The sequence below is a fragment of the Physeter macrocephalus genome, chromosome 11, assembly GCF_002837175.3.
Source record: "Physeter macrocephalus isolate SW-GA chromosome 11, ASM283717v5, whole genome shotgun sequence".
Taxonomy (NCBI): domain Eukaryota; kingdom Metazoa; phylum Chordata; class Mammalia; order Artiodactyla; family Physeteridae; genus Physeter; species Physeter macrocephalus.
The window spans coordinates 155870960-155893868 of record NC_041224.1 but is presented as its reverse complement, the minus strand read 5'-3'; the positions used below and the strand labels follow the sequence as shown (position 1 = coordinate 155893868).

Sequence of the window (22909 nt, the reverse complement as noted above, 5' to 3'; positions counted from 1 at the left end):
AAAAAAAAAAAAAAAAAGAATAGTGTATCGACTGATACTCAGGATCCTGATTTCGGGAGCCATGAAAGGTTTCTCTAGATTAAAAATAACTTCATCAATCCAAATAAAGAAATAAAGTATGGAGTTTAGTTCACAGTAATATACCGATGACAGTTTCTTAGTATGGCACCGTCTTCAAATGTACCATGGCAGTATAGGATGTTAACCGTGGGGAAAGCTGGGTTTATTTATCTTTATGTGTACTATCTTGACAGCTTTTCTGTAAATCTAAAATAATTCTTAAATAAAAAGATTATTTTAAAAAACTTTATCTGGATACCTCCTAGGGGGAACTTTTCATTGAGTCAGTTCAGAGAAAAACAATGCTATGTTTTTTTCCTAAGAGTCGGAAGCATATTGAAAACAGCAGGGTCCTCACGGCACTACAGTTTACATATAAGGGAAAGGATGTTCAGGTCTCCATTAGTGCTAACTTATTTAGCTTCAGAGACTTGTGCTAGAGTTTTAAAGGCAAATTGGAAACTATTTCCTGGAACAACGCCTCATAGCATGCCTTTTGATACTTGGATTATATTTCTTAAATTCTGAAGAAATCTTGCTTTCCCCCCGCCTTCTGTGCTTTTTTGGTGCTGAGCTGCTTCCGGTTTTCCCACACTCCTGCCCGTCAGAGAGAAGAAACCACAAAAATGCAGCAAAGCAAAGTTTGTCCATAGAGCTGCAATTCCATCTCAGAAGCCTGAAGGGCTCTCCTGCCAGCAGTAAGTTCAGGGCAGTGAGTGGGGTCCTCGAATGTCCAGCCCTGCTGCCTGCTGATGGAGCCCCCCCTCTCCACCAGCAGGCTAGCCACAGGGGCACCACGGGCCATCTCAGCAATAATCGGAAAAGCCACAAAAGAGGAGCACGCCGGCAAATTCAACATTCATATCCAACTCACTGATATTCCCACCTAACTGTGGGCTTCTCAAACCTGGGAATGAAAGTGTGGTTTTGGAATGCTTATAATGGTTACTAAGGCTTACTGAGTTCTTAAGTGTGCTAGGTCTTGTGCTATGTACTTTACAGATATTAAAGTCTGTTAATATTTATCAACTGTCCTATGAAGCAAATACACTGTTATCCCCACTTCACAAATAAGGAAACTGAAGTCAAGAGTTTAAGTAATTTGTAACTTGTCGAACATCTCACGTTAATAAAGTGTGTGTGTGTGTGTGTGTGTGTGTGTGTGTGTGTGTGTGTGTGTGGCGGGGGGTGGAGCGGGGTGGGATGGGACACAGGCAGGCTGGCTCCAGAGGCTGCACCCTTAAGGATTCAAGGCTATTCTTTCTAGGGTGAGGGACCATACATCCTTCTTATCGTGCTATTGGCTCTCAACCACAAACTGCGACCTTCCCGCTGCCCTCTCCTACTGCTCCAGATAGTTCTATAAAGTCATCACGATGCCTGTTATTCTTAGAACAGTGCTTGGCACTTGGTAGGCACTGAATAAACGTTTGTTGGATAAATGAATAATGGCAGCAATACAATTAAAACAACCACGAGGGATTGTTTCGATCCAAATCCAGAATTTGATTCATTATCCAAGGGGGGAAAAACACTAACTGCTTTTTCTATGCCCTAGGATTCCTTCTTACAACTAAAATTGATTTTGTGAAAGACAGATGAATGGGGAGACTCAATGAGAACAAGAGAAATACACAAATCTCCTCTAGGCATTTATCCATCAGGGAATGCCTGCCTTTTCCAGACATCTTTGATAAGTTCCCCAATTTTAAATGGAGAGGGGATGTTAGGACCAACACTCCTTTTACCAGTCCATTTCTGGTTTACTAGGGAAGATGGCTGGAGGTACAGTGAAGGACGTGACCTAAAAAACGTGATTCAGGTACGGAAATGTCTTTTTTGAGGTAAAACAGGTAGATGACAAAAGGTATTAGAAACACTGTTGCTACAGAGAGCCTGATGACTAATGTCAATGAAGTTAATCCCTCTAATGAAATCCCAATCCTATGTCTTCCCTTTCAAATGCCTAAAAATGAACAAGCAAGGGTGGGGGTAAGGGAAGAGTATTGCATTTTATCTGAAATATATATGAAAAGATCTAACTCTGTAGAATGACCCAAAGAAGAACACATCCAGGAGGAAGTTTTCATTTCCTCCCTCCAAGCCCACAGTTCAGCACTGCTACCCAGTGCGCTGTCTGATTGAGGTTCCTGCTAGAGGCCAGAAGAGTTAGTTAGCAATGACCCTGAACCCTGCCAGTGGCAGCACTCATCACAACCACTGGGGAACATAAAAGAGCAGTGCCTGCCCCTCCCACGGGGTACAGCCTTGACACTGGCCGTGCTGCAATAGCTCCCCAGGTGATTCTAATTTGCAGCCAGGGCTGAGAACCAGTTAGCCTCTATTCCCCACCAGGTGTTCTTTTCAACATTTCAGCACAAACTGTCTTGAGCCTCCAGAAATAGAGAGTACTGTTAGCACAGAAGTGATACAACTCAGAAGAAATTGAACAGAAGATTACTGAAAACTTACTTGGAAGCCCTCTGGGATGCTGCCTTTCTGAGGACTTGTTTGTGATTGGACGGGGGTTTGGGGACCAGGGAGGAGGAAGAACTTGGAGCTGGCACCACTTTTTGTGGCAGAGTGGTTGGCTTCTGGCCACTAGCTGAGGCGCTTGAAATTCTGCAAGCTGCACCATTATTTATTGTCCATAAATTGGAGTTAGGTAGTGTCTGGCTGCCAAAGATCGCCTACGAGAAAAAGAAAAAAATGAAAGATGGAGATGCCCTTCACAAATTAGTTTGCTGTAAGTCAGTAACTGGTTTGCAATCCTGAGGTGGGACAAAAGGAAATGGGAAACCATTAAAATTAAGTAATTTTTAAGGAAAAACTTCTCCTCCAATAAAGCCAATGCAGGTTTAGGTTCAGGGAAGGAAAATCTCTTTTAGCAGAGAGTTGAGATTATCTTGCTGAAAGTACACTGGAGTAGGACTCAGGGCGGCTGGGTACTATGTATTGTCCATATGCGTGAATTAGAGAAGCATTTGGTCTCTCTCAGTCTTAGTATCCCTTCATTGTTAAAGTCAACAAGTATTTAATGAATGCCTCTTGTTGGGTACTGAGTACTAGAAATGCGGCACAGAACAAAAGTGACGTGAAGCCTGACTCAATTCCAACCCACTCACAGAACTCTGAACTCCTGTAGAAGGTTCGCACCTTGGAGGAAAGGGAAGGAGCCAGTGTGTCATTGTAACACCTTGATGACCGGAAGGTTAACATAAAACTACACTTGAAAACACTTTCAAAGTAAAATTACTACATGAACAGTAGTTACTATATACAAATACAAGAGCAAAACAAGGGTATTTTCGCTCGAGGGTAAGCCTACAACTATTAAATAATGACCTAAAAACCATCTAGACGTCACAAACACCAACATGTACCTGCAGTAAGGATGTATTTAATTGTACACTTCCTCAGGGAGAGGCTTAAAAAACTCTTACAACTTATTCACTCCATTAGAAATAGTTTTTTTGTGTCACAAATTTTGTTCCTGATTCTTCAATTGTGTTAACACTGCTTTCAATATACATGCTTCATAAAAGCTTTAAATGTAAAATAATATTAGGGGGGAAATAATATAATTGACAAAATACATAGGACTTTTTATTAAAAGGATTTCTGGCAACTGATATCTATTTGTAGGCACGACATTTTAAGAGGCATGGGAGAAATGTCATTTCCTCATGGCAAGGCCTAAAGGAATAAGTTCAGAAGCTCTTACATTCACCTTTTAGGTAAACTTCACCAGGTAAACTGATTTTTTAAGATATAAAAGATGAACTGTGTAGCTTTAGTAAATAAATGTTAACCAACCCTTCTATACTCATGCCTTGGAATGTCCCACTTCAGGAAAATGTGTCCAAGGGTTCCGGGCTGGGCAGATATGGGGGGGGGGGTGGATCAGGGGGTCTTGTGTGGCAGGAATGTGTTTGGCTGAGAGGCCTGACAAAGAGCAAAGTGATTTCAGAGGTGGAGGATCGGGGCTTTTTCACACAGACCAACTGGACTGAGATGTTCCCCGTCTCTGGAAACCACCCGAGAGGGAACTGAAGAGCTGTTCGCTTGCCTCTATCTCTGACCGCAGAAGGGGAGCTGAGGAAGACCTGAGCCCAGGGGCAAAGTCAGGAGCCCAGGGCTGCAGAGTGTGTACACGGGGGTGTACATGGGAGCGGGGGAGGCTAGGGGTTGGGTGATCTGCAGTAACCAAGCGGTGCAGCAGAGGCCAGCTTGTGGGGACTGGCTCAAAAACAAACCCACTCCTTTCAAGCACTGTTTCCATATCTGAGGGCCTCAAAATCTGTGGGAGAGATTCAGCTGGGAGGAAGGAGGGAGGCAGGAAAGGGCTAACCTAGGCTTCTATTTTCACCACTACCTCCCAGCAAGTGAGCTTAGACTGAAGAGTGCTTGAAAGATGCCTCATTCAGGGCGGGGAGGAGACCAGAACTCAGAATGGGGGCTGAAGAGTCCTATGTCGACCATCCACAAACATGTTCACTGGATGAGTAGTAGAGGAGGAAAACCAGTTAGTGAAATGCTCTTGGAAATAAAAACATTCTTTATTGAGTTAGATTTTTCACGCTGTGACGGAACTGCCATCAGTAAGAACATCTATTCAATACATGTTGCCCTGGTGACAACCGTATTTCAAATTCATTGAGTTTTTCTTTTGTTAAAAAATCTTCCCGGGACATCTAAATACAAATAAAAAGATGAATAAAAAGAGCAAGATCAGAACAGTAAGTATAGTAAGCTTCTACTTGAGTAAAAAAGAAAAAAGGATACATACAAACATACATTTACGTACCAATACACACACACAAACATATATACAGTGTTGGTATCTGCACAGAACAATTTTGAAAGGCTTTTAAAAAAACCTGGCATCCTCCATGGAAAAGAACTGTTAGCTAGGCAGGGGTCAGGGGGAGAGGGAAATTAATTTTTTACTATATATCATTTGTACCCTTTTGAATTTTGTACCATCTATATGTAGTTATTTATTACAAAAATAAATTACTGAAAAGTCAAAAGGAAGTCAAGTTCTAATAAGATTTGAGCAGGTAACAGATTAACTTTCTGAGTACAAATCAAAGTATCCAAATGAAGCCCAAGTTTCAAGCAGCTGGTTCTAGGACTTGCCATTAGACTGGGTTGAAGAAGGAAGTGACTGTTCAACACTTACTATGGCTACAAAACCAGATTAGGTCATCAGCGAAAAGTAGACACTCAGGTAAGTGGAAAGGAGCATGGCTCTGCAATCAAATGTGCTTGGGCTCAAATGGAGGCTCTGTCACTTATAAACTGGGTGACCTTTTCAAGTTACTTAACCTCTCTGAGCTTTAGCTTCCTCATGAAACAATTATAATCACTTGGCTGGATTGTTGGGGATTAAATGAAGATCACATAAGTAAATGTAGCCCAGGCACTCAGTAAAGGTTTCTTGAAATAAATCAAAGTGCCAGGCACACAGCAGAAACTGAAATGCTCCCTTCCTTCCCAAACTACTGCCCTTTACTGAGGAACCAAAGGACGGGCTGATATGTAAGTCTGCTTATCTGTAATGACTTGTGAATGGTAGATGGTTCTACGTTTTTCAACATAGTTTTCTAGTCTTATAATGATGCTCACTAGCTGCAAAAACAAACTCTTAAAATGAAAACATATGTGTAGGTTCCCCAGATCATATTTACTCAATTCTCTTTGGCAGAAATGATCTTTCCCTCTTCTAAATGCTTATAAAAATGTATTTGTATGTGTCTTATCACATTTAGCACATTCTACCTTGTATCACAGGCACTTATATGTGTACTTTTTTCTGCTTCTGGACAATTCATACTGGAAATGCCTGGATTTATATCTGATTAATTTTTGTTTCACTAACAGTGCCTAGTAGAATGCCTTGTGCATAAAAGGTGCTTAATAAGCATTTACAACATGAATGGAAAAAAACAACAACTCATATTATACCAACTATTGATTTTTTTTAAGCAACAGTTAAATTCCTATACAAGAAAATAGGCAAGTTTGTGTTTACATAGAGATGTAATCTTGTAATAGGACCATTCTCTGGAGTTTGAATAGTGCCTAGTGGGGTATGTGTTCAACTTATACTCAGCCACCAAATGTAAGTAAGCCCTTCTGTAGATCCCAAACAAAAATGAATTCACCTTCCTAGATGCAAATTTTGTGGCAGGACCTTAGACACCAATGTTCCATAAGTAATAAGATCAGTCTTTACCTCAAAACACAAAATAAAATAAATTAGAAGAATTTATTGCTTAGGAGACTCACTTGCTTGGGTACCAATAATCCTTCTTTTCTTCCCAATAAAACTGCCCTGATTTTGTTTGGGTAATAATGTGTGCCCAACTTAAAAATTACATTTCCCAATCTCTCCTGTACCTTGAGATAACCATGTGACCTAGTTCTGAGTTGTAAACAGAAGTTTCCAGGTACAGGTTCTGGGAAAGCTCTTTAAAGGGGGCAGACTGGGTTGGTTGGTGCACAACTTTTGCCCTTTACTGCTCTTCTTCTCCTCACCCAGAACGTGGATATCTACCTAGAGGTGGACAGGAATAGGGTGGAAGTTACTTGTTAAGGACCGCAGAGGAGAAAGACAGGAGGACCACGGGTTCCTGATAGCACCACGGGCTTTAGGAGCACCTAGCTCTAGATTTCTGATTACACTGGGGAAAGAAAATAAACCTCTAACTTGTTTAAGCCATGGGTGTGTGGGGGGGTGCCCTATTACATGCAGCCAAGTGGAACCCTAACTGAGCTGAGATATAATTCTCAATCTACCAAAGAGTCAAGCTTGTTTCAGCCTCAATGTAACATGTGCTGCATCTCAAAAAAGCAGATACTTTTTCCAAATACAGTAAAAAGCTTCCAGGTTCTCATTTGTTGTTTGGTGATCATATGCTCATATACTGAATGGGTAATGAAATTATTACAATTCTATGCCATCCAAAATTCCCAGAAGTCAGTAATATAGACAAGCCCCCAGGTGTTTCACCAAAGTCAAGACTAAATGGAATAAGATTAAAGTAATCAAATCTGATTAAGAAGCAAACCAGGAAAGTACTCAGGTAATGTTAAAGGCAGACATATAAATAGATGTTTTTAGACTACTGGCAGAAATCAGTCTCCCCAGGTACACCCCGTAGCCTGTATTGGCCCTAATCCTACAACTCTACCAATGACAGATTGTATGAACTGTTTTGTCCTGATATTCATTCAAAAATAAGCAGAAGGGCTTCCCTGGTGGCGCAGTGATTGAGAGTCCGCCTGCCGATGCAGGGGACACAGGTTCGTGCCCCGGTCCGGGAAGATCCCACATGCCGCGGAGCGGCTAGGCCCGTGAGCCATGGCTGCTGAGCCTGTGCGTCCGGAGCCTGTGCCCAGCAACGGGAGAGGCCACAACAGTGAGAGGCCCGTGTACCGCAAAAAAAAAAAAAGAAAAGAAAAAAAAGCAGAAGAATTATATAAAGTTCTCTCCATATAATATCTAAGAAATGTGAGGTTTGGACATACAGTATTAGCACTCTGCACTTGTGGGTTAACCCAGGGATGGGGGCTGCACCGTCATCAGTCAATGTCCTGGGAATGTGAAAGCTGTATAAGCACCAGCTGTATAAGACCTAGTCAACAAATACAAGCCCTTTGCTTCTTTATTGGGTGTGGGAAACAGCAATGCTTCAGCAAGGAGACTCAGAGAAAACCACAGTTTGAGCATTGGCTTGGCCACAGACAAAAGACTGGAAAGGCCCTCCTTCTCCCACAACAGAAGGGTACTCGTGGGTGGGAAGGAGGAATTTCTGATAGACAGAACACAGACTGAAACTTGGAAGGTCACAGGGAAGCAAGATCTGAGCTCTCTTACTAGAAAGATAACACTGTTCAGAGATTAAATTCTGGGAGAGTGTGTGTGTGTGTGTGTGTGTGTGTGTGTGTGTGTGTGTTTTACTGGGAGTGTGTGTGTGTGTGTGTGTGTGTTTTAATTCCTTCCAGAGAAACACCCCTTTTAGCCTTTACTCAGGTTTCTTGGTGATGGAGTAGAGCTGGATGCCTCCCTGCAGTGAAATATCAATAACTCTCTAATTCATTTTTTTGAAAATTAAGGGGGATGAAGCAGGTAAATGTTAATCTCTATCTGAGCGGGGTTAATGTCTCTTTGTACCCCTTTTACTCTGATATCAGAAGAGCAAACATTTGGGGCATTATTCTCCCCATATGAGATTTTTATTGTAACTTGGATAAAGTTCTCATTACGTAGCATACAAAGCGACTTCTAGTTCTGGCAGCTCAAGTACTGGGATGGTATATCTTCCTGAGCAGGTAACATGCTAAGCACTCACCCTACTACAACCAGGCCGAGAGCTATTCAATGCAAAGAACACATTTCGTCTTTTGTGCAACCATACGATGCTGTAAAAAGCTCGGGGCCAGGGTGACGGTGAGGGTAGTTGTTTCTATTTTGGCAAAAGCAAGCTTCCAAAAGGCCTTTGTCCCACCCTGCATGCAGTTCTTGGCTGTCTTCCATTCACAATGTTTGTCAGCTGGAACAAGATTGAAAGCTGAGCAAGAGAAAGAATACAACTTCCGGTACTGCAACAAGGCACTGGGCAATGCTAGGACCTCGACAGGGATGGGGCAGAAACCCTGAAGATGCTCCCATTCATACAGAGAGAGACTGATGACACAAGCATGTGAGACAGGACTTTGAGATGCCAAAGAGACTGGAAGTCCCCTGGCATTCCCTTCCACTTCTAAAACCAATTAAGAAGATAACTTCTCCTATAGCAACTAGGAAAGAAGGCTGTGACTAGTGCAAATCACCTATTCTAAAGGATGTGAATACAGGTGCTTACCTGGACAGAACAATTTAGAAGAAACTATTATTCGCCAACCAACCGAAAACACTGTGCTTCAGGCAGCCCCTAAATCAACTGTACCTTCTAACATCTGAGAAACAATGCAGGACATTAAAAACAGATATTCAAATATACTTAACATGCCTCAGACTCCTGCATGTAAGCAAACCAAAGATACCAGCAGTGTCTCTGAGTTGGGTTTTCAATAGCATTGAGACACTTGAACAGATCTTGGGTTAGGTGTGTGTTACAACCAAAGAAGTCCAACTGTGAGGCAGCTGGCTAAGACCAGGGCTGCAGCCCATGATCAGAAAACCCAGTGAAACTAGCCCTAAGACATCACATGGATGACATTCCCTCATTACAGCCCCAGCCCCCATTCTAACAACAGAACCGATTAATAGTCATACATTGGTAGAGGCTCATAGTCTGATGGAAAATTTACACTCCTGTGACTGTAGACTCTGCTTTGCTTTCTATTTCTTTCTCCCACAATGCCCAGCAATACTTGGCAGACCAAGGATTTTTTTTTTTTGTTTTTTTGAAACATGTTCATTAGAAAAAGGAAAACAGTTTTAAAAGTCATTTCGAATTCTACTCTCAGAGATAAGCTCTGGTAACATTTAGACTTTTTTCTGTGTATAGTCACTTATTTTCTTTGTATATACATGTATTTCCATGGGCTTACAAAAATAGTATATGATATCTGATGTTTTGGAGACTTTTTTTTCATTCAAATATCTATCTTGAGCATTTTTTCATATATATAAGGGTAGATCTAGATGATTGTTTTTAATGGCTGTGTATTTTCTATCACGGTTTCTCATAATTTACTTAACCAATCACCAATAGTAGAATACTATAAACTGACACAGTAGATCTATATTTGCAGTTAAGGAAATAAGTTCCTAAAACATTTTTAAGTGGGGAAAAAAGTAGGCCCCCTAAAATCTTATACTTCCATTTTGAAACCACACACACACTAGGCTGTCACCAGTTTCTTTTGCTATTTAAGAATACCGTTGTGGGCTTCCCTGGTGGCGCAGTGGTTGAGAATCTGCCTGCTAATGCAGGGGTCACGGGTTCGGGCCCTGGTCTGGGAAGATCCCACATGCCGCAGAGCAACTAGGCCCGTGAGCCAAAACTACTGAGCCTGCGCGTCTGGAGCCTGTGCTCCGCAACAAGAGAGGCCGCCACAGTGAGAGGCCCGCGCACCGCGATGAAGAGTGGCCCCCGCTCGCCACAACTCGCGAGGAAGAGTGGCCCCCGCTCGCCACAACTGGAGAAAGCCCTCGCACAGAAACGAAGACCCAACACCGCCAAAAAAAATTAAAATAAATAAATAAAATAAATTAATTAAAATTATAAAAAAAAAGAATACTGTTGTGATAAACATCATGTTATTTTTATATCTTTTGACATATGCCGGATCATTTCCTTAAAATAATTTCCTTGAAGTAGAAGAGCTAGATCAGAAGGCTGCTTCTTCTTTGTCTTTTTAATACATATTCTCAAATTGCCCTCTGTAAAGGCTGTACCAAATACATTTCTGTCAGTATGTTTGGGAGAATAGTTCCCTTACCTTTCCTTGATTATTATACGGAAATACTACGTGTCCCATGGAAAGCTGGCTCATAATTTGATGCTAATGCTGTTTCTCTCTTTTTTTTAATGTTTATAAGACATTTATGCCTTTGGACAAACATATTCTTTTAATCGTTTTACCATGGTACTATTAATCATTCCTTCTCCTCACATCTCTCTCTAGCAATTGTGAACAAATTAACTTGCTACAATTTTCAGCTGTCCAAACAAGTAAATATTAGTTTAAAAAGTGTAGCTAATTAATATTTTACGAGCCTTGAACTTCTCCTAAACCACCTTCTTTAATATCATTTAAACCAATTTCTGCTTCTGGCACAGGGGGTTTAACTAAAACCCCAAGTTGAAATTATAATGCTATGTATGTTTAAGGTTAAAAGTAAGACATAACAGAAGAGATGTCTGCACACTCATGTTCACTGCAGCGTTATGTGCAATAGTTAAGATGTGGAAGCAATCTAAACGTCCATCAACTGATGAATGGATAAAGCAAATGTATATACATGTGACAGAGCATCGTTCAGCCTTAAAAAAGAAAGAAATCCTGCCATAAGTTACAATGGATGAAACTTCAGGACACTATGCTAAGTGAAATAAACCAGTCACTAAAAAAACAAATACAACATGATTCCACTGATATGAGGTATCTAAAGCAATCAAACTCATAGAAACACAAAATAGAGTGGTGGATGCCCGGGGCTGAGGGGAGGGGGAAACGGAGCTGTTCAATGCATACAGAGACTCAGTCATGCAAGATGTAAAAGTTTTAGTAATCTGTCGTACAACAATGTGCATATAGTTAACAATACTGTACAATTCACAAAAATTGTTAAGCGGGTGAGTTTATGTTATGTGTTTTTTACCACAATGGAAAAAAAGTAATACATAATAATAAGAGAAATGAATTTTTATTGAGCTCTTATCATGGTCAGCATTGCTCTAAGTGCTTTACATGTTATAGCATGTTCCCAGTCATTTGAGGTGGGTCCCATCATCACCTCCATACACAGAAGAAGCAACCAGAGCACGAAAAGGTTCCGTAATTTGTCCATGATGGCAAAGCTACCAAGTAGTAAGTGAGATCCAAGTCATCGGAGGAGTCTGATTTCGCAGCCCTACCGCACTACACTGCCTTCCTCATTTACGCTATGCTGACTCCCTTTTTAAAGCAGATCCACTGAAAGCAAATCTCCCTTCTAAAGCAAATCTAAAGCAAACCTAGCAAGGTGTCCAATTTTCACCAGACACATTTAAAAGACAGAGATTTCACTCACTTTACTCCAGGAAGAAAAGGTTGAAAAAAATTTGTGTGTAAGCAAATCTTTGTTACTTATTTTGAAAGTTAAAATGTGTAAGTGTATGCATGTGTGAGTCTGTGTGTGTATAATATATACATAAAGGTAACTTCAAAAGATCAGCAATGACCCCAGATTGAGAGTTCAATTGGTTAAAAAAATAAATAACTCATAGCCTCATTTTCAATTGTCTCTTTTATCTTTCACTTACTAGTAGTTTTAGTAAGGCCCTTGTTCTCCTAATAATGTTTGTGTCTTACATCGTCTGATGAGTAAAATGAAATAATTAGACAAGGCAATCTCTGAGTTCTTTACAACTTTAAATTCAGAGTTTATAAATATCTAACTTGTCTTTGTCTTCAAATGTTTAGTTGGTTTTATTTGGCTCAGAATGTCACTTATTGACCTACTGTTCATCTTACGCAGACTTTGCTGTCGTATATACCTGTTAAGTTTTTTCCTGTGGCTGCATCCATTGCAGATGGGTGGGGTTCTTTATATTTAAAGATGAGGTCTTTCATCATCTCACGCAAAGTTACTGCTGTGAGTCCCTCATATGCCCACAGACAAACAGAAAAAAGCCACAGGTCACAGAGTGAGGGGAGGGAATGAAACTGGCCACCAGGCAGCTGTAGCAAAACTACATTTTAAGGATATACAACAAACAAGGTCGATCCCAAGCAGCTGGTAGGTGAAGAGCTGCCTCTTAACAAACCTACAACCAAGTGGAGCTCTGAATTTTGGTTCATTGTGTTGACCTTTTCTTTTATATTTGTGTGTATGGGTGTACAGCAGCAGCAACAATAAAACTGGAATGTCTTATCTGACTGATGATAAATGTATAAAACAAGAAGAAAATGAAGAGTCACTTACTCAAGGGGGAGGGAGGTAGAGTGGAATAGGGCTTTGGAAGCCTCTGACCTGGCTTAGCTATTACAACTGCAATGAGCCAGCTGGGCAACCTTGTGTAAGTTACTTAAACTTTCTGAGCATCAGTTTCCTCATCAGTGGAATGGATATAATACTATATCTAGCATACAAAAGGCACTCACTGTACACCCATTTCACTGCCTTCACCTTCCTCCCTCCAAGATTCCAGAGAGACACTACTCTAGCAACAGCTTAGAAAACACCCTGGTGGTAACCAGGGGACTTCTATTACTAGTAGTAAGGAATCAGCACAATGAACTGATGTCTATATTGAAATAATGCATTAAGAATCAGATTTCTGGGGACTTCCCTGGTGGTGCAGTGGTTAAGAATCCGCCTTCCGACGCAGGGTTCGATCCCTGGTTGGGGAACCAAGATCCCACGTACCGCGGTGCAACTAGGCCCGTGTGCCCAAACTACTGAGACCATGCGCTCTAGGGCCTGCATGCCACAACTAGAGAGAAGCCCGCACTCTGCAACTAAGATCCGATGCAGCCAAAAATAAATTAAAAAAAAAAATCAGATTTCTATTGTATTGAAAAAGCAAGCATAATATTAATCATGCAAAAGTGTCAATCTGTGGTATTCACATTGGTAGACACCTGTTGTGTTTCCTGACAGTATTCTCAAAAACACCATCATAGAAACAAAATTAAAACAGTATGACCAATGACAACAACAGGGTTGAAAGGATGAAGTGATCATTGAAGAGATAACTCCTATGTTATCAATAACAACCCACACACATGCTCTGAATCTCCAAACTTCTAGAACATATTTCAGGATTCTGCAAGACTCAGTGGTCCCTGACACTGCTCCTAAATAATAAAAGCACAAGGGAGCGTAGAGTATGGGCATTTCTAAGAGTTTTAAGCCCTGGAAGACCTTATTAAGACATCTCTTTAAGAATTTGAGGTAACTGGGATAAAGGTTTGGTAAACCTTTTCTTTTGCAACAGTGTATCTGACTAGTAGGAGACTAGTTAAGATACCTGAGATTAACTTTTCAAATACAGTTTTATACGTGTCAATATGTACTTGTCGATGTACTTGTCGAACGCATGAATTGCAATTTAAAATGTATGTAGGGCTTCCCTGGTGGCACAGTGGTTAAGAATCCGTCTGCCAATGCAGGGGACAAGGGTTCAAGCCCTGGTCCGGGAAGTTCCCACATGCCGCGGAGCAACGAAGCCCGTGAGCCACAACTACTGAGCCGGCACTCTAGAGCCCGTGAGCCACAGCTACTGAAGCCCACGTGCCTAGAGCCCATGCTCCGCAACAAGAAAAGCCACCGCAATGAGAGGCCCGCGCACCACAACGAAGAGGAGCCCCCGCTCACCACAACTAGAGAAAGCACGCACGCAGCAAGGAAGACCCAACGCAGCCAAAACTAAATAAATAAAATAAATACATAAATTAAACAATAATAATAATAAATAAAAATAAAAGGTATGTAATAATACATATAACTATTAGTTATTGAATGCCTGAATATTGTCAGAGAGGTAGTATAGAGCATGATAGCCAAGAGCTAGGATGCTGGAGGCTGACACCCCTGGATTCAAAAACACCAGCTCTTCCATTTATTACTTTTGTGAGCTTGGGAAAGTCACATAAGTGATGCTCGGTTTTTATATCTGGAAAATGGGGCTAATAAGAGGGCAGCTGTGAAGATTCACTGTGATAACACAAATATCACTCCAGGTTCAGTGCTTGGCACATGGTAACACCCCGAGGAATATAATCCTCATGAAAACCCACAGATATACATTATCATCACCATATTAGAGATAAAGGAACCGAGGTTCAAGGAAGTTCAGATAACCTGCCGCAGGTTATGGGCTCAGGTTTAAACAGGATTACCTGACTGCAAAGCCTGTCCACGGTGCCTATTTCTGAAGAGCTGAATGTAGTTTTACATGTATTATTTCACATATTTCCAATGTCTTTTCATTAGGTAAGAAGAAAAGAGTTTGGCTTGGCAAAATCTGCTAAATCAAATGGTTCTAAGAAAATCATAATCATAAACAAGCTATAAACTAAGTGTTATATGAATTTCTGATACAGGTCAGAAGGAAATATAAAATTGAACAAAAGACCCCAAAACCAAATGAAAACAAAAAAACAGAGCAGCAGTACGTTAGGACGTTCAAGTCAACCTGCTCCAGGACCTACGCCTGAGGTCGTGCCCACCCCTCCCCCGACCCCAGCCAACCTTCTTCCCAGGTGCTTTCGCTGGAAAGACGTGAAAAGACTCCCCCTGCAGAGCCAGTCTGCTTGCCTGCTCTCCCTGTGCTGCGCTGAGGGGCTAGCGTGTTATTGCTGGCTGCCTGGAAAAGCCCGGCGCCTGCTGAATTTCTCTTTCTTTCCCCTCCCCTACAACACAAACACACAGCAGCTGAAGGCCTGGAGAAACAGTATTCACTGCTGCAGGTGGGGCAGAATTTTTCTAGACACATGCAATGAACTTTTAGGAGCAGAATAACAAGACTTGGCTGGGTTTATACGGGAATCCTTTCCACACCTGTGAGACTGAGCTCACACATACACACACACACACACACACACACACACACACACACACCCCTCATTACACTTGGCCCTCAAGATGTTGCTATTGTACTGAAAGGCCCCTTCAGGTGAACACTGAGCTGCCCCCCGTGCCCTGCTTGTCTGGGGACATTAGTCTCTGTTGCCCCTCACCGAATCTAGGTTAGTCTGGTGAAATTGGCCATCTTGGGATGGGGGAAGTAAAGCACAGACAGAGTGGAAGAATTAGAGGAACTGAGGATGCTCGTTTTTTTCCTACCTTGAGTTACCTTACGATGTTGAAAATTCAGTCTACTAAAAATTGAAGGGCTTTGGAAACCAGTGAAAAATTAAGATGTACTTAAAATCCCCTCTCTCCCCCTTTGTTGTTAAAAGAAATTTCAGGAGTTCTTCGTTGGCCATCAGAATAGCCTTAATTTTTCTGCTTTTGGGGCTTTTTTCAGTCTGGAGTAGGTAGAGAAGAGAGTGGGAGGGCAGGAGATGGGGGTTGAGAGCAGAGGTTTAACAAAGGATCACTTTAACAGAAACTACTGAGTAATAGCTCTGCCCTGGGCCAAGAATAACATCAGCTCAGTGTTGGCAATTAGAATCAGGTCAGTCGGGCCTCATAGCCGGTGTAGCCCTCCTCACAGACCCCAGCAGGGAGAGCTACTCATGCTGATGTCACCAGCAGTCACTGCTGCCCAAGAAAGTCCCCCCACTCAGCTGACAGAAAATTTTTTTATCCTTCTCCTTCAGGGGCAGGAAGCCAGTCTGAGAAGGAAGTGGGAAGCAATGAGGGAAACCGGAGAGAAGACACATTCAGATGTATCAACACACAGAGTCACTGTACCATCCCTAGAATACCAAGATCCTGCAATTTCCTCAACTATCCTGGAACTCATTTTAAATGAATTAATATATGTAAGTCACCTGGAATAGTGCTTGGACCACAGTAAGTGCTTACTAAGAGTTGGCTATTCTTACTAAAACAAAGAGGGAGGAATCTGTCCCATTACTTATCTCTCATTCATCATAAAACTTGAATCCTGGGAGCAGTGGTTACTGAGCAGAATGTACCCTGATAAGAAGAATGAACAGGAAGTTTTCAAGTTTGGAAAACTTATTTATAAGGAAACTGTAGTAGATGAAGTGAAAAAGATGGAAACAAAGTTCCTATAAAAAAAAAAGATTGCCTGAAATTTTATAAGGGCAACACTAAATTTTAACAAATCCAGCCTCCTCTTCAAAAGACAGAAGACAAATAAAAAGGAGACATTTCTAATCTCTTTCTCCCTAGCTTAATGGTTCTCCAAGTATGGGCCCCAGAAGAAAAGGCTTAGCATCACCTGGGAACTTGGAAATAATTGAGGCCCATCCTAAACCTACTGAATCAGAAATGGGGTCAGGGAAGCAATCGGTGATTTAAGAGACCCTCCAAGGGGTTCTGTTGCTCAAAGCCAAGGATCTGCAAACTACGGCTTGCAGGCCAAATCCAACCTGCCACCTGTTTTTGTAAATAAAGTTTTATTGGAAAACAGCCACACTCATTCATTTACATATTGTCTATGGTTGTTTTCATTCTACCACGGTAAAACCGAGTATTTACCACAGACCCTACGTACAGCCTGCAAGGCCTAAAATATTTACTATACGGCCATTTACAGAAAAAGCTTGCTGACCCTTGCTCTGATTTAGAATGATTTTTTTTTAATTGCTAGTTTTACCCATCAGTGTGTAAAAGCTCATAGTTTCAATTTTGTCTTACTTTGTTTATCATGCTCTCTACCAAATTGACTGGATCACACCTATTTCCTTGTACCTCTGGCCCTGGAAGCCTCTGCCAATGGCTCCAGGTGACTTTCCTCTCCCAGGTCCATGCTACAGGACCAGTCTTTCGTAGGGGTGATTCGGTACATGAAAATTCCTAGATTTATGAGTGAAATGCTAGACAGAAATGAGGATCAAAGCTTACACTGCATGAATGGTTAGAGATGTCCATTTCCAAACTCATATCCTGAATCAGAGTTTTCCTCCTTGAAATTAATACCTTCAAAAAGCTATCTAAAAAATTAATTAATTAATTAATAAAAAAAAAAAAAAGCTGGCTAAGTGCAGAAAGGATGGAGAACTTCCTCTGCATGTAATGCAAGAAAGGCTGCATGATTATTTTTCCAACAATATTTTTAGGAGATCACTATGAAAGGCACTGTCCATGTATGATATGATATGATATAATATAATATAATACAATACAATACAATACAATACAAGGCCTCTTTTAATGTCCTGGTCCATAAACACATCTCTCTTGTGAATGAATACTAGGTAAATCAGATTTCAATTCTACTCACTGCTCTCAAACAGGCAATTAACCAAATTGTTAGTTATATCAATGGCTACCTACACTTTAAAAATAGAATCCAAAGCATAAGAAGTTCATCAGAGAAACCATCTCTATCTAAAGGGGTTAACCCAAGGACAGACATATAGGACATCCTGAGAAGGCAAACCATGTTTCAAGCAATCATTTGGTTGTAATTATAAGGGTCAGGTCTAGCACAGTCACAAGGTGAGCTAAAAACACAGGCTTAAAAATCTAATAAGGCTTTGCTCCTTCTATGGAGTGTTTCTTAATGTCCTCTGAAATAAAGCGCTCTAAGGTACTATTCTTCATGTTAGAACACTTACTATCTTGTTTGCTATTTTATTAGTTATAAACTCTTCAAGCTAATAGAATTTAGTTTCTTTCACTCTCCCCCAGAGTCCCAAACTTCACGCTTTCTCATTTTGACCTAAATCAACTGTGGATTAGAAGAATGGGGGAAAAAATAAAATGATGTTATAAACATATATAAAATTAAGATAAAAGATTTTCTGTTCCCTCTCCAGAAGACACGAGATAACTCCCTTCTTGGGAGTGCTGACTCCTCCCTAAAACAGGCATTCTGACAGATTCTAAAAAACATATTTTCCATATACTTCATAGTTCAGTGAAACTCAATCAGTATAATCCTCAGTAAAAAAAAAATCCACACAAGAATAGCAGTACTCTGAATTTTCAAAGGAATGTGACTCGCTGGAAGCTAATCAAAAGAATGAGGACTTATAAATGAAGCAGTTTCTAAAAGTGAAAATCAGCAAAACTGTCTCTCTTTCCTCAAAACCTCAGTGCTCTGCAAATCACCTCCTTTTTAATTTTTTTCTTTAATCATACACCATTTCAAGGTATGGAAGCATTAAAAGGGACCAACTGTCTAGATGCATTAGAGCCACAGATTATACTCAAACAAGGGAAATAAGGCTATATATATTTCCACTATCCAGCATCTGATTAAGTTGGCATTCTTAAGTAATCTGAATGGCAGGGGGTTCAGAAGTTTAAAAAGTTTTAAGAAATTTACACAGATTGAAAAAAAAACTAAGATATACTGCGGAAGAAAAATTAAAATGGAGTTGTTATTGCTAAGAGGGCTCTCTAAAATGGAGCCGGGAGGCCACTGAGGAAGTGTGACTTTTGCACATCTCAGCAGGGATGGAATTTGAACTTCGACCACTTCTTGTCTTAACATAGGAATCCAGAACATCTGCCCAATGTTCCAGAAACTCAAGATACTTAGTGGACCCTTACACTCTAAAATAACTTGTGATAGCCTATTTATTTATTGGACCCTTACCCTAAAATAACTATAACTGCCTATCCTTTAAGGATAAATATTTCCTTTCGTGCATCAGGATCAATCATAATTCTTGAACAACCTTGTGGCTTTTGCCTTTGTAAGCCCCTGACTTTTTTCTCTTCCTTGAAATAATCTTTTGGTATTACCCAAATCTTTCTCCTGAATTGGAATCCTTAAGACCCCAAATAAAGCTCTTGGGAATTCCCTGGCGGTCCAGTGGTTGAGACTCCATGCTTTCACTGCCGATCCCTGGTCAGGGAACTAAGATCCCACAAGCCGTGCAGCACGGCCAAAAAAAAAAAAAAAAATTTTTTTTTTTGTTTGCAAACTGGCCTAAATGCCTCCGCTATCCCAAAGACTATTTAAATAAGGAAATTTCTACATGGCAGAGGGCAGTGTGATGATGCCATATTCCATGCTTTACAGATAAGAAGTCTGGATTTTTCTCCAGTAAAAATGACCTAAAAAGCTACTTCACAAATGCCTGGGGACTTCTCTGGTGGCGCAGTGATTAAGACTCCGCGCTCCCCATACAGGGGGCCCGGGTTCAATCCCTGGAACAAGATCCCACATGCTGCAACGAAGATCCAGCATGCCACAATTAAGACCTGGCGCAGCCAAATAAATAAATATTAAAAAAAAAACCCTTAAACAAATGCCTGCACTTACGATTTCTCAATTCCAATGAATTAATATAATATACAGACTATACTATCACAGATAAGATGATCAAGTGATGAATGACACTGAAAAAAATAAAAATTTCTCTGGACCTGGACGGCAGTTGAAAAAACAAAGAGAGAGAGCATAATGATAACTGTTTTATTTAGAAGAAAAAAAACCCCTGGGAACATTACCTTAGCCTTTGAGTGAATATTAACTTTGCACACACTAATGCACACTACATTTTTATAAGAGCAAATGACAAGAGATCAAGCTGATATAAAAGCTATTTCTTCACACAACCAAATACCAGGGAAGCTCACAGAATCAGTACGGATTCAGCCCAGCAGAACATGTAGAACATGGTAACTGATTCTAATGATAATCCTGAGTCATCAGGAAAAATTTAAGTCTTCACGGCCTTTTTTGTGAAGTCATCCCTTCTCTGTAATTGGGGCCATACTGATTCGCTAGTGCAATATACTTATATAATTCTCTTACACATATACTCAGGAGTTTGTCATTTTATAGACAGTGAGTAGGGAATTAATATTTCACTAGAGTGTAAGTTCCACTACAACAAGAATTTTTGTGTCTATTGTTACATTTTTGTATACATTGTTCTATGTACAAACTGTTAAACCAGAAGGCCAACGACCTAGATTAAGACCATTTCCTATAAGAACTTGAAAGTTATTTATTCCTTGAAAATCTTGATAGGCCATAAAGAATTAATGTGTGCTTAAACAGAACAAGTCAATGAAGGCAAGGAAGTAGTACATTTAGAAAAAATTTTTAAAATGCTAGCTTTTAGGTATCTGGGAGTTAGACCCTTTGGGAAATTACTGAACTAAGATCAGGCAACAGAAAGGGTAAGTACTACAAAAGAGATTTTTGTGGAGGAACATTCATTCAAATGAAAGAAAAAATGTCAAAGTTGGTTCGAGATCACTTTCCCACAAAGCCAATGTATGGATTCAGAACATTTCTTCCCCATGGGTAGATTCCCCATGAACCATTCAAGCCATGGTGGCATTGGTAAACTTTTGAGAAACTATCCCCACATTTCTCATGAAAAAAAAAAAAAAAAAAAAAAAAGAAAATTTTTTTTTTTTTTTTAAACCAACAGAAGGAAGATATCAGCACATGGAAAAGCCTTATCTTGAATTACCTGGTGCCGGGCTCGACTCTGGTCCAGAAGCTGCCGGGACTGAAGTTTTTGCTGTTCAAGTTGTTGCAGGGCAAAATGGAGCTGGTAGCTGCCTGCTGTGGGGTGGCACCTGTGCTGTGAGACCACCCCTGTAGCCTTGCTGTACGCGTTGTTCTTTACCTCTCCCTCCCAGGCAAAGCCACCTGTTTGGAGGCTCCTGAAGAGAAAAGAAAGCAGGTTTCTTAGAATGGTTGTGTGAACAATGAAGGTAAGGAGAGAAATATTTCAGTTATTTTTCCTTTATAGAACTGAAAGCAGTTTGGAGTTACAAATCTGTTTGTGGGATAAGTTATCTGACTCGCCTACTAAATCGCAGTTCCATGAAGACAAAGGCGGGCTGCTCTGCTCTCCATTCTATTCCTAGCGCTTGCCATAAGGCTTGGCACGTGCTCAGCGCACAAAAATATCTGTTGAATGTTAAATAATTAAAATACCAATTTCACTCCCCTGTGATTGCCAAAAGGACCTCCAAGAGGAGCCCAGAGAGCTGCAAATGAAGGATGGTAGGTTATTTTAAGGTAAGAACAGAGGAACAATCATCTTATCTAAACATCAACTTCAAAATTATAGGGGTGAATTGTGCAAGAGTCTTGGTTTTTCTTAGCCACCCATTAGTGAAGTACCTAAATTTTAAAAATAAGTGTTTCTATTTGAGCTTATGTCCCCATATCATGGGATAACATAACTGGTGTGAGAAGATACATTTTTCCTTATTCTGAGTTCATCTCATCAGCGTCCCCAGCCAGGTTGACATTTAGCCTACACACATTGAAGACATTATGCTAAGTGAAATAAGTCAGCCAGACAAGGGCAAATATTGTATGATTTGTCCTAGAATAGTCAAATTCATGGAGACAGAAAGTAGAATGGTGGTTGTCCGGGGCTGGGGAGACAGGGGAATGGGGAGCTATTGTTTAATGGGTATTGAGTTTTACCTTGGGATGATGACAGAAGTTTTGGAGACAGATGGCGGTGACCGTTGCACAACACTGTAAACGTACGAAATGCCATTGCACTGTACACTTAAAAATGGTAAATTTTATATTATGTATTATTTTACCACAGTTTTTTTGAAAAGGTCCCCATTTATTTTTAGAACAGTCTTATTTGGAAATCCTTCCATCTCCTTAACATTTTGGCTATTCATCTCTGAACCTTCTTTAACTACCTAGTATTTTTGGTTTTTTCCTTTTGGAGTTACAGTGACCAGAAAATTGTACATAGAAGAAACACAAAGAGTGTCATAGTGAACAACCTTATCCCAAAACCTTGGTGAATGGTGCTTAGAGAAATAAAACAGTGCCTAATTCAAGAGACATATTCATAGTGATTTAAATCATCATGTTATTCTTCCCTTTGTAAATATCCTTTGGTGTTAATGGTCATTTCGGTGGCAGAGATGCAACAACACTGGGGTGAGTTTACACAGAACCTTCCTGAGTCCTGACCTATGGCTGCCTGGTTATTAACAGCCTGGGTCCTTGTAACCTCAACAGGGCCCTGTGGGAGGGAGCAAAGTGGGATGTCTTCTGAGGCCAGAAGCCCACGCTCCTCTCTTGCCTGGGGGGACCCCTCTCTCATAGCTTGGTCATTTTGGGTCTCTGCTTTGGTTTCTCTACCTCTCTCAAAGAGATTTCCAGACACAGAGTTAAGGGAAAGTCTGTGTAATATATTCTGAAGTCCATGGATGAAAGGTTTTCTACTCACATAATCTCACCTCTGATATGTCACATCCCTTGCTCACCTCCTCCCACAGTTTGGCTCCCACAGTTCAGTCGCACAATTACACACATTCAGCTAATCTTCCTGGAGAACAGTACCAAAAAGCTCAGAGCTTGCTTATTAATTTTTTTTAGTATGACATTTGATCTTCCGTGATCCCTCTTGAATTGTTCTCTGTGTGTGTGTTATTAGACATGATTTTTCCCAAGGGGCTTCTAGAGATGAGAGGAAATGTGGAGACCAAGGATCGCATGTAAATAAATACCCGACTATGTGAATAAAATGTTAATATTATTCACAAAGTGAAGTGTTGAGTGGGAGTCAAACAGGACTTCTGGGGTTA

At 40.6% G+C, this 22909-nt stretch overlaps 1 protein-coding gene across 9 annotated transcripts in view; it reads right to left on the bottom strand.

Moving 5' to 3' along the window:
* Positions 1-22909, bottom strand: part of TTLL5 (tubulin tyrosine ligase like 5) — a 332702-nt gene that overhangs the window by 83110 nt on the left and 226683 nt on the right. For 7 of the 9 annotated variants that reach the window (XM_055088626.1, XM_028496209.2, XM_055088627.1 and 4 more), the window contains 2 exons: positions 20806-21001; positions 2533-2750 (listed from right to left, as the gene is read on the bottom strand). In XM_055088626.1, coding sequence (XP_054944601.1) covers positions 2533-2750; positions 20806-21001 — 414 coding nt within the window. Of the gene's footprint in view, positions 1-2528; positions 2751-20805; positions 21002-22909 lie in introns of those variants that run through there. The other 2 variants (XM_024117331.2, XM_028496210.2) reach the window with 2 other exon arrangements.